The sequence below is a fragment of the Dendrobium catenatum genome, unplaced genomic scaffold, assembly GCF_001605985.2.
Source record: "Dendrobium catenatum unplaced genomic scaffold, ASM160598v2 fragScaff_scaffold_133, whole genome shotgun sequence".
Classification (NCBI taxonomy): Eukaryota; Viridiplantae; Streptophyta; class Magnoliopsida; order Asparagales; family Orchidaceae; genus Dendrobium; species Dendrobium catenatum.
The window spans coordinates 4,135,420-4,152,221 of NW_021318595.1; the positions used below are offsets into that span (position 1 = coordinate 4,135,420).

At 36.0% G+C, this 16,802-nt stretch overlaps 1 protein-coding gene across 2 annotated transcripts in view; it reads left to right on the forward strand.

Annotated features, from left to right (window-relative positions):
- The first annotated feature begins 688 nt into the window (after nt 1–688).
- Nucleotides 689–16,802, forward strand: part of LOC110096889 — a 52,665-nt gene continuing 36,551 nt past the window's right edge. The window contains exon 1 of one of the 2 annotated variants that reach the window (XM_020823039.2): nt 689–905. In XM_020823039.2, coding sequence (XP_020678698.1) covers nt 782–905 — 124 coding nt within the window. In that variant the 5' untranslated portion in view covers nt 689–781. The remainder of the gene's footprint in view (nt 906–16,802) is intronic. The other variant, XM_020823032.2, reaches the window with a different exon arrangement.

The following is a 16,802-nucleotide window of genomic DNA, read 5'->3' on the forward strand; positions in this document are numbered from 1 at the left end:
AATACCAATTTGTACCAAGTTTTCGTATGTGTACCGAGTTTTATCACCCTAAACCGATCTATACCTACAAAATCGAACCGAGTACCGAATACCGATTTGTACCGAGTTTTCGTATGTGTACAGAGTTTTATAAACACCCAACAAAGTAAATCGTAACCCTCAACATACGTATTTTTGGATTTTTAACGAGAAAAAAAATCATAAGAATGAAATTTTATCTTTTCATCGTTTATAACCTCAGGCATTATATCTGCAAAGGTTTTCGTCCGGCGAATACGAAGAAATACGAAGGAAAAGCTGGAGAACAGCGACGGAAACACTGAAAAAACTCCGAAGGAATTACTGGATAACTACAAGAGAAGTGTATAGTAACAGGGATTCGAATCGCCGTTAAAAAATTAAAGGGTGGCTGTTCAAACAATCCCGGATGTCTTTCATTTAAAAATTATCACGTGCGATAATCCAAAGTCAAGCGGGTCGGGTCGACGACTTTTCTTCATGCTAAGTGGGGTGATTGGATTGACGGCCGAACGTAAAGGAGCTTATGTTCACTGGACCAAATAAAAGTTCCGGGATCGGACTGGGCGCAGGAAAGCTTCCATGCGGTCAATAGCTTCGGGATTTTGGCTTCAAGTTATGAAAACGACGGTGGGGACGAAGCTGAACTCTATGGTGTTGGTCGCTCCGTTGCTGTGGCGCTCTCTCAGCCTCCTGTGTATCTATATTCTACCCGCAAGCTTTTCCATTTGTCTTTTCCGTCTCGGGAAATTATTGCTCTAATATGCCAATATATTCTGGTAATTCTGGCTTTGGGATGGATCTTAGTCTGGCGATGCGTATCCCTTTCAGACTGCGCTGCTCCAAGAACGACTATCGATCTGGGGAGAAGGGGAAGAAGGGGGAAGGTAGATTTCTTTAAATGTTTTTTATTTTTATTTTATTTTATTTTATTTTTTTGACAATTTCCTGATTTTATGGCGTTCATGGTTGTATTTTTTGTGTTTAATTTACCCTTTGGTGCTGTCATGGGCATTTCGTAAATAATTTTTTTTCATGGCGAATTTCGTTTGTTTGTTTTTTTTAAAAGTAAACTATTTGTATTTGTATAAGCAGGAACCGGACAGTGCATCGCTGACCGCTTGATTTAAACCCCGTATCTATCTTCTATGGTCTCTGCTGCTGGAATGCTAGCATTTTTTGTGTTTTTTTTTCTTTTGAATTATCCAAGCTCAATTATGCCTATGCTTTTATGCATGCATGAAAGATGGATTGTATTAGAATATAAGAATAACTATTAGGCGAAGTATTTATAGCGTGATATGGTATTTGTGGGTTATTTGATCTGTCCGCTTGTCAAGATTCTTCAAAGAGATCAAAGACAACTTTCAAGATCTACTAGATTTAGCTGAATGACCATACAATGCATTGGTAGTTGTTTGGGATACAATTTATATATCTAGGATCGTTCAATCCAGCATAAGCTAGATCGACTCAGCTGCATTGCCGCATGATTTGACGACAATAGAATCATTCATAATAACCATCAGAGAGGGCTCGACATGACCGATCCGACATTGCAACCACCTATTGTCTCTGCTCACTTGGCTCATATTGCTCAACATGCTTTTGTCAAAGAGCTTCTTTGGAGTCAATTAGAAGCAACGTGAGGCATACAACGATTGCCTTAGTGAAACTCATGATCCTAGAGATTATGTGCTCCCTAATCACTGAACTACATGTGCCTTATCTGATAAGGTGCATTTCACACATTCTATGTGGTTACATACTTCCAAATTAGCTGGCATGATCCTATTTTTCTACCCTGATGTTCTAGTTGTCACAAAAACTCAGAAGTACAGAAGAAATCACAAGATTCTTTCCTCCTTTGTATAGGAAATTAAGTACAATGTGGCTTATAAAAATGTACTTTGAGGGATCTTTCAGAATCTCCATATACATGAGTAAGACATTTGCATCTTTGTTTAACACAAGATTCTTCCCATCTCAATCCTTCTCTCTTTCATCTCCTATCCTCAAGGTAATTTCCTCGTTTAACATAATGTTGTCAAACACAGACATTCATAATTTGGTTCTTTTGGTGAGATGGCAGGAACAAGGAAACAAAGAACTAAAAATCAAGAGGAATCTAGTGGTCTTTCTCCATGTATGGTGGAGTAAACTTAGCCTGCCTCTGATAAATCTTTTGGAGTTGTTTTTTGCTCATCAAGCTCAGTTGAATTTTCCATGCTAAGTTGGAAAACTTTGTGCATAAATTCTTAGATGGTTTTTCCATAGATGTTATTGCTATTGTTGAAAGCAAACTTGAAGAGGCTAGACTCTCTTTGTTATCTACAGTGTGTTGTTATACTTGATGAAGCAATGAATTCCTCAATTCTCACGAAGTTTGGTGCTAGGTGAAGTGGGTTCGAATTGAGGCCTAAGACGAAGTTCTTCCTACTTGGGAAGAGGGATCGAATTGTTGCATGGTCATCGTTCCATCATCCTCAATTTCCATTGCCATGATCTTGAAGGAGCCATTCTCTCCAAAATTTAAGGCCCCAATAGCCCAAATCCTACAAGGGACTTGCTTAATAGACTGATCTCTTAGCTAATTTCAAGGCCATCAATATCTGATGGTATTAGATGCCTCATTCTCCCACGTAACTTAAAAAGATGCAATTCTTTGTTAGCTCTTAAAGATGCATTTGCTATTTGGGCAACATCCTCTTTTTAAATGAGTTTCATAAACATCTCATTATTCAATGCCCTTGGACTCAAATTTGAGATTATTGACAATCAAGTAGAGTATGAAATCGTGCTCATGAGACTCATATTTGCCCTTAGCTTAGGAGTTCAAATGCTCATACCCTTCAATGACTCCCAACTCTTATTGAATATGATTTTGCTTTAGTATGAAGTTAGATGGTAAATTTTGAGGCAGTACTTGAATATGATGAATATCGTGATTTTTAAATTAAAAAAAATAGTAGTGAGGCACATCCAAAGTGAAGGAAGGAAGCTAGCAAATTTGCTGGCAAAATATGCAAACTAACACGCCACAACAATCAAAGAGTTGAGTATTCCTTTTATCATTGAACTCGAGTTGATGTCGATTAATTAGCTTAGTTGTTGATTCAATCCTGTATTTGACTTCATGATGTTGAAAAACTTCCAAGCAAAACGAGGCTATGAAATTGAATTAGATTAATGTTATATCTGATAGAGACCTATTGAAGAAATCTTTCTCAGGAATTAGCTTGAAATACCTTTGAAGGTTTTAAAAGAAATCATGGTAGAAAGTGCTATTGTCAGTTGGTGTGGCATACTTTAGCAAGCATAATTCTCATATCTAGGTATTGTTTTCTAGCTTTGAAGCAAAACTTTGAATAGTTCCCAAGAGGTGCGTAAGCTATCAATTTTATGGCCTAGTATTTTGCTAGCTGCGTTAACAGCTTAAAGTCAAAACAACCAACAAATCCATCCTGAAGAGAAAGTTATGAGGGCAAATAAATCTTTGGGAACAAGCTGCCATTTGTTCTACGAGGGTGCTATAATTATCTTCATAATGTCGGTTAAAACACCCTTTTTTCAATCTTTGGGGTAAAAAAAAAAAAACATTCATTTTAGTGGAGTTCTATTTTTAATTGACTTGGGTGTGGATAACCTCAACTATATTGTTAAGTTGGATAGAATTGTGTTAGGTTATAATGCATAAGAAATTTGTTGCTCGAGATTTGTTGGGAAAGTTGAGATAGGATTTTGAAAGGAAAGTACCCAAGCAAAAGTGCCATTCAAATTCTTCAACTCCTACCATGATAAACAGTCTTAAGAGAGTTGAAAGCTATCGGCTAAACAGAGGGAGTGGGTAAGGTTATGCCAAATTGGGATGGACTCTTCATCACTAAGGAGATTACTAACACGTTGTATACTGAATCCAAACACATGGAGGCAAAGTATTCTAGAACTTGGAACTTTGATGAATTAAAGCAATTGTATACTTAATGTTTATGAATATTTTCTCTTATCTCATTTATTTTTCCCACGGATTTTGTACGGGAATGAGATTCGAGAAAAGCAATTTGATAGGAAATACTTGAGATCAAGTATTTCCTATGCGTCTCTAGTGCAAATCTCCAAGCCAAATGCTGTCCCGCACAGGAAAACAGTGAAAAACAGCGGAAAAGCGGCGAAAAACTGAGAGAAAACGTAGGAAAACAATAGCAAATGATTGTATTCCATTAGTAGATGCAAGAGACAAGTAAGATACAACTTTCCTTCGATTCGAGAGGAAGGAAAAACTCTTACGGCTAGAGCCCAAGAACAAGAAAACCTAGATCTCAACAATATTCAAAATGCAAGATCATCCCTCATTCACACCCAAAACTCCTAATTAAAGACAAAGGACAATTACAAACTTCCTAAAACAGCCCTCAACATTCAAAATTTCACTCCAAACGCTCCCCAAACCCACGCGGCTCACCTCCCGTTTCCGCTCAGAATCGCGCTCCCCCCGTTTTTTTCCGCCTGTAGAAACAGTGGACCGGTCCGGGCTGGACCGGTCCAGCCGGCCCCTCCTGGGCCGGCGTAACACAATTCAAGTTTATATAATGTTGAGGTAAAATCTTAAATTTGAGATAGCACCTTTTCTACCTTACTATTGATACATTGAATAATGTGAAAGGCAACATTATCTTCCTTTTTTGCTTCAAAAGAAATATATATTTTTTTCAATTTTCATAAATAAAAATTTGAATTTCCACTACTTATTCTGGGTAGGAAAAAACTCTCTTATTATAGACTATATTTCTTTCAGTGTTATCCTCATTTAAATCTTAACATATGTTTAGTTATAAATTATAAGTAATGAAATTTCTCAAAATCGTTAGAGTGAGCTAAAAATAATGTAATTTGAGGAGGTTCAGAGACAAAGAACAAAAAATAGACTAAACTCTATCTGTAGGGGTCAAATTTTCTTAATTCAAATTATCTAAAGGCGAATCAACTTCACTATCAACTTTCATCAACTATCTCAAAGTTTTATCTCTGCCAGTATCACCAAATGGGTTCTATTCAATATTTACGAAAGGCTCATCATGAAGAGATTTTCACTAATACACTTTTATTAGGGACCTAACAACAATAACCTATTTTAGTTATTCTCGAATTTCTAACCCAAGCACAATGTCGAGTAGACATTCTTCTAGATTCACTAAAACTAAGGCTAAGATCTATAATGGTCATCTAATTATTTTTATAAACAAAAGTTTAGTGCTTAATGTTCTTCTTATTGAATTTTTATATTAAGGCGAAGTGCCAAATGATTTGTCTCTTTGGATTACTAAGCAAAGCCTATGGGCCATAAATATTGTCTCAAGATGACTGGGCAATGATGAAAGACCATAAAGTTCTAGTTAGATTATGCAGCAAATCCTTCAAGTTACGAAGCTCGACTCAAAACGCTAAACAAAGTTTAAAGACCATAAAGCTCTAATTGCAGTTTTTGAGCAAAAAGCATTGGGCCATTACTTCTTCTTGAGTTGACCGAGCAAACTCAAAATTCTAGAAAACATGAGTCCAATTTTCTATATAAAGCCTATATAGGCCATGAGGCTTGATCATGATGATAAATTCAGAATGCCATGAAGCTTGAGTTGGATTTATCGAGCAAAGCCTATGGAGAAAGTCAACCATGAATCTGAGTTAGATTTTTTGAGTCAAGCCTATGATTGGTGAAGATTGATTCAAGGCCAAGCAAAGTTGAATGGCTATAAAGCTCAAGTCAAACTTACTAAACAAAGCCTATAGGTTGTATAACCCGATTTAATATGGCCAAGCAAAGCCGAAAGCTATAAACCTGAAGTTGAATTTTTGGAACGAAAAGCCTATATGCCATAAAGCTCATATATGAAAAGATTGAAGGCATTTCAAATTTCATTGAGCTATTTTGATATTGCTAAAGATGCCAATTTCCCACTTAAAACAACCTTATTTAGCAATTTTATTAAATTTTCTTCTACGATTTGGATTTCTTCAATAAGCAGACTAGCATATTAATTAATTTCCCAAGATGTAATATCTAAATTTTCTTGGTTTTGATCGGATTCGAGTGGCTTGATAATACAAAGGTAGTTTTGTTTCACCAACTAAATACATCCCTGATATAAATTTACGTATAATCCCACCTATCGAGAAAGAGAATGGAGCAACTAGCTCAAAAAATTTAGATTCAATGAAATAAGAGATGGTTTATCCTAAAATGTGGAGGGTTGTTTATGTTGGTGAGGATTTGATCCTTGCTAAAAACAATTAAAAAAAAACTTGGTAGCAAAACCCTCTAATATTTTGAAGCCATCGACCCCCTAGCAATTGTAGCGAAGGACCAAGGAGCATCAATATGAGGAGAGATAACATCTATAGTTGGTCGAACCGTTGGAGAAAACATCAAGGGAAACTTTAGGCATCATGATTGATGGCGGTGAAGGAATAGCCTTGTCAGGGAAGACAGCCTAATGAGCAAGCATCGAAAAAGATGGCTTAGATATCGAGGAAGGTTTCGGGGAAGTCATGAAGCATGACAACAACCTTAAATTGTTGAGCAGAAATAAAAAGTAAGTGAGCCAAACCGAGCTAGCAAGTATGCCATCTTGGATGCTAATGCTGGAGATGGTGTAGGTATGGGCACACAACTCGAGACATCTGCACTCCATAGAAGAGGCGCACACACAACCATGATGCAGTGAATATGCAAAAGAGGGGCAACTGTGAAAAGAATAAGTGATCATGAGAGCCACAAAAGGCACAAGCCAACAAGCCCGAGTGTTGGGAAACATAACTTATATGCTGAGCAAAGTTGTGTGATTATACGGTGGGTTATGCACAAGTGCAAAAATGAGGAAGGGCTCAATAGTAGTGAGCACAAGGAGGAAAGCTCACAAGTACACTAAGTGTAACTAATTACATGGATCAGGATGATTATAATGGCAAATCCTTAGGACAAGTGTAACTGCACATCAAGAAAGACAAGTGTGGTTGTTTTCTTCGATTCTTCTTAGTTTTACTGTATTTTCTTCTTAACATTCTCATCTTTTTTGCACTCTACTAAATTATTTGTGACTTCTTTTGTTATCTAACTCTTGGATCTACAAAGCTTAGTTGGTTTGATTATTTGTGTAAATCCCACCTTCAAGTCACCATTGTATTTTCTTATTGCATCTTACTCTTGAAGTATTTCATTTTAATGGTCTAGCTTTGATTTTAAAAGATTTGTTTTAATCTATATTCTAATTCTTTCATGTAATAAGTTTGATGTAGTTAAGTATATCATGACTAGCTATCAATTAATCTTCAAGCAATATTGGCCTCAAAAATTTCATATCAACATCTAAAATTATATATCATATTCACAATTCTTTTTCTCTTAACCCTAAACTTCTTTTCTTTTTAAAAACTTTTCTTTTCCTTTGTTTTTCTCTCTTAAGAAGAGGTCTCATTCATCAGAGTTCTCATATATGAACTGCTTACAACATTTTTCATAACTTTGGATATTCTTGCTCCACAAATAGTACAAAATGTCCCCAACTTTTTAGTGATCTTTGGTGTAACCTCCTTGCCATAAAATGCTCTTTGATTACTTCACAACTGTATCTAATCTTAGCCACTAATTAACCAAACAATACTCAAAACACCTTTACATACATTTTTTCTCCTTAATAACCATCACATCAATCTTTTGGTACTTGATTATTTGCCTTTTCAAGATTAATAAATATTAAATGAAGATTCAATATTACACATTCCTCCATAGCTTATATTATTTGTGTAAAATTTAAGTTGATTATTTGTTGCTCGTAATATTTCTAGGCTTATTTGCATTAACTTCTCACAAAATTTCATTATTTGGACCATGAGTCTGATTCCCTTATAATTTATTTCCTATGCTTAACAGATGCCAACATGATTTTTCTATAATAATTTGACACTTTATTAGTTTTTAAGAGCTTTTTTATTTAAATACTTTAATAGCTCCCATAACTCTCAACTCTTAATAGGACTCTCGGTAGTCCATGCATCTGCTTGAAAGCAAAATAAACTTCTAAAACTTAGTTATACTATATATTATGATTCTATTTGTTTTGCTTCTCTAAATAAAGCTTCTTCCTTAAAAGTTAGATTAGTGTATCAAGTTCTAAAGAAAATCGTAGTTCATTATTATAGGTATTATCATGAACTTAGAAAATCTTGTTATGTTATGGCCCATTAAATCCTTAATTACACACAACAACAACAACAACAACAACAACAACAACAAGTCTTTGTCCCACTACGTGGAATTGGCTACATGAATCCTTTGTCTCCATTGTGTCCTGTTAAAAGTCAAATTCTTGTTTAAATCTAATAAAGAAAGATAATTTCTAATATTTTCTAACCACGTCTTCTTAGGTCTACCTCTACCTTTCTTAATCTAATACCTCTACTTTCCTATTTGTTTTGCTTCTCTAAATAAATCCTTAATTGCACATTTAACTTTTTTTTGTTCCTTGTAATGTTATAAACTAATAGACATTAAGTGATTGGTCTTATGCTTAGCTAGTATAGGGTTTAATGCATTCTTTTGAAAGGAGAAAAAGAAAAATATCTTGGATTATCATATCATGAATGTAATTAGCATTAGCCTTATCTGCAGGCTTCGAAAATTTGGTGCCTCGGCTTCTCTGCATGATTTGAGAAGAGTTTTAATGGATTAAGTTACAGGGTAAATTTTCTAAAGGCAGATTAGTTAGAGATAATATATTATCTATAGATTTCGCCCTCATTTGCGAGGACTTCAATATCTAAGTTTAGGTTTTTCATAGGCACAAACCCCTATGGTTAATTACCCCTCCCAATATCAAGAGAGCAATTTTGATTAAGGCTAGTTGTTAGATAAGCACTAAATGTGGCGCATATAAAAGCAATAGGTTTATATATTTAGGGTTATAAATTTATCACCTTGCACTTAAAGCAGATTGTGGGAAAAATGATGATGAACCCCGATTAAGATCCCATGGTTTTGTTATCCCGGGTTATTATTGTCTCTAGTTTACAAAGAGGTGATCAACTCAGCCTAACCTAAGGATTCTTGTCGGTAGCCTTTTGTTTCTTTGCATAAAGGTATCTAATGGATTTGGGGTAAGTGTTTGTCTAAGGGACAAATTCAAGTCAACCTTAGCTAATAGAGAGCTTTGTGCTCTATCAAACCTATCCTATAATTTTAAGGGTATTAATCATTAGGGGACATATAGGCTCTGACCGTGACCATAATATATTGGTAATTATCTACGACAAAACCACCCAATCAAAGGGCCCCAGCCATAATCATTTATCTTGTGGAGCTATTGGCTAAACTGCCAGTTATAGGTGTGCCACATCTTTACTAGCGAGAGATTATTTGAGAATGAATTTTAGTTATATTCTCAATTAGACATTCGTTTTTTGTGAGCTGAAGTTATTCTTGCATTCATTTCTTTCGTCAAATGGTTGTAGAGGGTGGATCAATTGTACTTTAATTTTTTTGGGTAATTAATTCCACTTTAAATATTGGAATTTTAAGAGATTTGAAAGTTCAAAATTTTGGTAGATTTAAAAATTGGCTCTTTCTGTTGAGATTTACTTTGAACACAGTCATTATCAGGGTGAAAATAGTGTCACTTTAAATTTATTTATATCGTATCGGCATTTAGAGACATTTGAAAAAATAGGGTCCCCTTTGGTTAATATTTATTTTCAACATGGCTATCATCGATGATGCCTTGAAGTTATTCAAAAAGAATGTTTATACTTTTTGACAAGCAAATTTGATTTTGAGAATTAACCCCTTTGGTTGTGGTTCATTATCAACGCAACTATCAATAGGATTTTAGATAATCTATATTCTTGTTATTTGACTTTGTCAACTTTGTTTGCTCGCTAACAAAGGGTCATATTTAATCTGAATTCATATAGCATTTTTGATGATAGTCTCTATGGTTGATATTTACTCTCAACATGGTCATTATGGGTGATTTTAAATATTTATTTTTGTTATTAGAACCTTGTCTATCCTGTATGTTTGTTAACAGAGGATCGAGTTCAACCTACTGATTTTATGAATTTGTTATATGAATGTTGAAATCAAGAGTTTGTATTTTATGATGAATTTTTTTAAAGAGGCTTTGAAGGCCTAATGTGGACTTAAAATCAAATATATTTCATGGTCATATGTTGTTCATTAGTTGAAGTTTTGTCAACTTCAGTCCTTATATAAAGGAGGATTGGACTTAAAATTTAAAGTTCATGTTTTACCCGCACAACCATCTCAGAGCTTAGGTTTAAGAGTTCGATGCAATGGTTGGAGCACATGCGAGTATTTAATTTAAATTAATTTGCTTTTGACCCCATACTGCCTTTTTAGACTTTCGTGTTTGAACGTTAAGTATGTTTGTTGGAATACATTCATATATTCAAATTAAAAATAAGATTTTAAATTAACTTACTTTTGACCCCTATGTAGCCTTATTAGACTTTCATGTCTGAGTGTTAAACATGTTTGTCGAAGCATGTGCTGGGAATTTAAATTTCTTTTAAGTGATGTGTTGTGGGCTCCGAAAATTCGGCCTCCCCCGCTCGTTGCTTTCTCAGGGGAGTTTTAACAGATTAAGTTCCGAGGTAAATTTTGGAAGGAAAGTAGATGGATTTGTAGATAAGACACTACCCAGAGATTTTTCCCTCATTTTACGAGGACTTTATGATCTGAGTGCTGGTTTCCTATAGGCGCAAGCCCCTATAGTTAATTACCCCTCCCGTTCACGAGAGAGAACTTTCGATTAAGGCTAGTCATCGATGAATACGGCATACTTGTAGATAATTCATATCAGGCATATAGTAGCAGCATGGGCTTTGGTTTGGGTGTTATTGGAAAGTTTTGATATTTAAAATTTAAAATTTCACCACCTTGCACTGAAAGTGGATGGTGAGGGGAGTGGTGATGAACACGATCAAGATCCCATGGTTCCATCGTGTCGGGCCATCGTGGGCCCTGGTCTACTTATAAGTCAGAGGAGGTAGTTGACCCAACTTGACAGAAAGATCCTTGTTAGCAGCCATGGGTTGCTTCGTCCAAGGGTACCTTGTAGATCTGGGTTGGATGTTTGTCTAAGGGGACAAATTTGAATCCACCTTAGCTTATAGAGTGCTTTGTGCCTAATCGATTATATCCTATTGATTCATCACTCAATAATTTGAAGCCATTGGGGAGCATACGGGCACTGACCATGATCGTAATTTTGTGATGCCATTTGACGGCGAACCACCCAGTTCAGAGGATCCTGGTCATAACCGTTTACCTGCGGTGCCATTTAGCGGCAAAACCTTAGGTGTGGAGCCATTTGACGGCGAAACTACTGGTTAGAGGACACGTAACACGTCCTTAATGGCAAGAGATACATTGAGAATTAATCTTACTGATATTCTCGACTAGACATTAGCTATTTGTGAGCTGAAGTAGTTTTTAGATTTATCCACCTTGGCAAACTTTTGCGGAGGGTGGATGCATTTTTGCTTTTAAGTACTTAATGATTTATTTTTATTTTTAAATATTTGGATTTCAGTGCTTTTGAAATTTATGGGCGTTTGGGGGCATTTTGAAAATGTTTATATTTTATAGAAGTTTGAGGGCGTTTGAAAATATATGATTCCCTCCGGTTGAGAATTTCATTCAACACGGCCATCATCTGGGAGTTTATAAACATTTTTATTTTGTTGATTGAACCTTGTCGACTCTATCGAGTTGTTGACAAAGGATCGAGTTTCGTAGGCTTTATGGCTTTGTGAATGAATTTTCTTGATTGTTGGCCTTGAAGGCCTAATATGAATGTATAAAATAAATATTTTGGTCGGTCTCGTGATCGTATATTTATTTTATGGTTCGATCCATGTCGACTCATATCTACCCACATAGAAGTATCGGGCTCAAACTTGAATTCATTTATTAACCCGCGTAGCATCCCTAGACGTTACGTGTGTGTCCGTAACAAGCTTGTCAGGGCCCATGCGGGTCGTGTAATTACCCATGCCCTTTCGTGTATCTATGTGCATACAAATTTCAGTGCAAGTGCGGGGGCATTTTTAGATGTTTGCATGCAATACGGAGGGGTGTCCGGATGCATTGGTGGCTATTAGTGCTAGATGCACAGGGTTTTGTTTTGGGTTTTTTTTTGACGCCTTTTGTCTGCTTGTACAAAGGTTGTAGATCCGATGGCGTGGCATCGTGCTTTAGCAGCCCATGAACTCTTACTACTGGTTCCCCGCTTTTGCTTACAGGTGAATCGTAGCGTTGTCACCTGATTGCCACGAGGTACCTCATTATTCTGATGTAGACTCCCTTTTCTCATTCATCGGGAGATCTTTTACGGCTCGTATAGGAATTAATAAGCAGCTCCTTCATTATGCCATCATCATCTTTTTTTGTTATTGGCTTGAATAAAGAATCAATTATTTCAACCTTAGATGATTGCATTCTTACTGATACCCTATACTTTGAGGCCAGTGGCTGTTGCATTGAAGATAATCCCTTTCAGGATCTACAATACTGTGGATTTATACAAGATATAGCCTTCATTGTTAAGTAATTGGCCTCTAATACAAGTTGAGATATCTGGATGCTCTTATTGTTCCTGACTTCTTCAATGAGAACAATAGTCTAATCGTCATGGAGGTATTGAAGGAATTTATATTTTTATGAAGGAACTTTGGAACACCAGGAAGTTTAGTTCGAATTAGCTCAAACATTTCTTCCATTCTTAAAGGAGTTGTCCTCATATGAGGATTCTGCCCAAGAAATCAGTAGGTACTTGTATTCTTTGGTTGAATAGTATCGGCAGAGACAATACCGTAACATTATCAGTGTGTATGATATATTATGTTGCAATGCCAAACTTTGAAGATCATTTGCACTTCCAAGGTTTGTAGATTTCATAGATGTTTTCTCTCAAATAAAAGGGCAAAGAAGAAACTTTGGAACGCTAGGAAGTTTAATTCGAATTTGCTCAAACATCTCTTCCACTTTCACAGGAGGTATCATTTTTATGAAAGGATTTTTATCCAAGAGGTCAACTGGTTTTCGTACTCGTGCGCTTTTGTATACATTTGTGTCCACAGGGGTTCTCCACGATCACAACATACCCGCTGTTGTTATCCACAAATGGATTGCTTGTAGACAGATCAACGCTCTTGTTCATTTGCTCATTATTGTTAACCGTATAACTTTGCATCATCATTTAAATCTTTCCTCTAACGACGTATCAACGGGCCTCCTCTGTATATACTCGGCATACTCGCAGCATCTCAATCACTGCTGTTGTAGGTGCTATTTGTACTTATGTCCACAGGGGTTCTTTGAAGTTATAATATAACCACTGTTGTTATCCACAAGTGGATCTTGTTTATTTATGGGGACCGGTCATATTCAATATGATATTCTAGAAGTGTTCGTAGAAGAATCATTATACGATCTCCTAGAAGTGTTCATAGAAGAATCATTATTCTTGCATCATGTCCACCTATCACCAATCTCAGGTGGTTATTGATTGTACTTGTTTGCAGCGACGGGTCCTCCATTATCAATTATCAGTGTTGCCTTTTTCAATCAACATGCACTATTGTTTGCATGATCGGTATTTGATTGCTGCATGTAGGCAGTACTTGTGCTTTTGTAGTTGACTGATGTCGCTTGCAAGTACAGTATATTTAGTCTAGTGGGGACTGTTGTAAAAGTTCATTGTATTTATCAACATCATTCATTGTGCGTCTTGTCTTATGTATTCACAGGTTCTGATGATTGCTATTCATTTGTAATTGATGTAAACTGATCATCATTCACTGTTTATATGCATCAAGGTCATGTTCCTCACGTGTCCCCTGCTTGTTTGCTCGTATTTGTTTGAATGCGTTAGATTATTATTTGCATTTTGATCTTGATTATGCATTTTAGGATTTAGTATAGTTTAGTTCAAGTCATGTTCCCTGCTGTTCGTACAAGTCTTCTGTACATTTGGTTCAGGTTATGTGCATTTCTGTTCAAGTACAGGTCCTCTGTATTGATGCTTAAGTGGAGTCTTTTTGTTGTTCAAGTTTTGTATATTTCAGTCTAAATTTCGGCGGCATCCTGGCATATCCTCTGTTTGGGGGAAATGTAGGGAGTTTGGGCCTTCCTACCACGCTAAGAAAAGCGTATATGATAGGTGTCCTTAGACACCGCGACTGTAGTCTTCAATCCCACCATGCTAAGAAAAGCGTGTATGGGGCTCCAGAGGTACTTGCGTAAAAAGAAGCATAGTGGTTTCCCCGCAGGCACTGAGGTGCGTACGGGTACTCAAAGTTATCCCTGCCATGCTAAAAAAAGCGCATACAGGGCCTACCTGTCTCAACTGATGCATCGCACAGGGTTCCCTTCTGCCACGCTAAAAAAAACGTGTATAGGTGGTTAACCGGCTCGTCACACATGTCGAGGAAAGAATTTTGGGTTTGAGGGTTGCTTACCTGCCTCGTCGTAGATGTCGCACTGAGTTCCCTCCTACAATGCTAAGAAAAACATGTATAGGTGGTTGACCGACTCGTCATGCTCGTCAAAGATAGGATTTTGGGTCGAGAGATGCTTACCTGTCTCGTCGCACGTGTCGCATAGGGTTTCCTCCTACCATGCTAAGAAAAGCGTGTATAGGTGGTTGACCGGCTCGTCACGCACGTCGAAGATAGGATTTTGGGTCGAGAGCTTCTTGCCTATCTTATCGCAAGTGTCGCACAGGGTTTCCTCCTACCACATTAAGAAAGGATTGTATATGTGGTAGACTGGCGTGTCACACATGTCGAGGACAGGATTTTGGGGTCGAGAGCTGCTTACCGGCTTCGTCGCAAGTGTCGCACCGGGTTTCCTCATATCACGCTAAGAAAAGCGTGTATAGGTGGTTGACCAGCTCGTCACACATGTCGAGGAAGGAGAAGCATGGTTAATTTATAGTTAATTATAAATTATATATAATTAATTATATTTAATATATAATTGATTACATTTAATTCATAATTAATTAGAAATTAATTAAATTTAATTTATATTAATCATAAATTAATTATAATTAATTTATATTTAATTTAAAATCAATTATGAATTGATTTGAATTTTAATTTATAAGTAATTAAAACTAATTATAATTAATTATATTAATTTAAAATTAATTATTAATTTAATTTATAGTTGATTCAAATTAAATATAATTAATCATATTTAATTTATAATTAATTATATATTCAATTTAAAATTAAGTATAAATTAATTAGATTTTATAATTAATAATAAACTAATTATAGTTAATTATATTTAATATATAATTAATTATAATTAATTTTAAAAAATTAATTATAATAAATTAAATTTAATCTATAATTAATTAGAAATTAATTATAATTAGTTATATTTTAATATCTGATTAATTATATTTAATTTAAAATTAATTATAATTAATTAAATTAAATTTATAATTAATTATATTTAATCTATAATTAATTATATTAATTTAAAATTAATTATAAAAAATGTAATTAACTATTTACAATTGATTTTAATTAAACATAATTAATTACCATTAATAGTAACTAAATATAATTAAATGAAATCAATTGCAATTAATTAGATTTAACAGGATTTAGAGTAGGAGCTATCAAGTTATAGGAGTATGCAAAAATTGAGCAGGATTTAGGCTTAATCTTGATAATAGAATTTAGGGGATGCTTGGTAACATGCTTTATTTAGGATTTGAGCAGGTTTTACACTGAATCCTGCCAAATGGGATTTAACCACCCCGTAAATCTCAAGGCAGAGTAAATCCTACATCTCTCTCCTTGTGTTGCCCTAAGGGGCTTGTTTGGCAACAGGTTTTATGTAGGATTTGGCCGAAGAAGCTCACGAAGGGAGAAAGTTAAGTTCACAGTGAGCTAGCTCCCATCTTTGCTTCTGATCAGGTGTCGTAACTTCCGTTCCAATAGGAAGGGAAAGTCGTTGGAGGAGCGAAGTCGAATGTCCACAGAGGAGTCGAAGAAGAACGCGAATGGAAGAAAGTCGCCTTCATTGTGAGCAAGCTCCGTCGTTGGTTCCGATCAAAATGTCATAACTTCTGATCTAACTTCACAAGAAGCGAACTCTTGTTGTTGCTTTTGATCGAATGTCGTAACTTCTGATCCGATCGGGAAGCGGACGTCGTTGAAGATGTGGAGCTGGGACTTGATTGACGTCGGTTGAGGCTCGATTGGAGAGAGGAATGGAGTTCAGTAGGGCTGAGGATTCTTGTGAGTGGGAAGAATGGGGGAAAAGCGTCTGAGCCTCGTCTCCTTCGGTATTTAATGAAGTGTGAGGGAAGTTGTCGGGCGGGAAGAGCAAATGACGACAATCGTGCGAAGAATGGTGTTGGATCATGCGTAGGGCAGCGTAGGATGTCTGGGCCGCGAGATCTACGTGATTTCGAGATTGTACGAAGTGGTGTCGACGTGCGAGAAGGTATGAGGAATTTATTTGATTTTTTTTTCTACTGCATACAGGTTAACAAATGCCCCTCAACAAATGTGGTATGCACCTAGAGTGAACCACATTTTTTGCATGCTGATTGGCTTTGTGGATCTCTAGATATTTGTTTTAGATGTCACACTGAGGCTTTCCTTTAGCGGATCTCTAAGTGCTTGTATGGATATCATGCTGAAGCTTTCATTTAGCGGATCTCTAAGAACTTGTTTGGATGTCA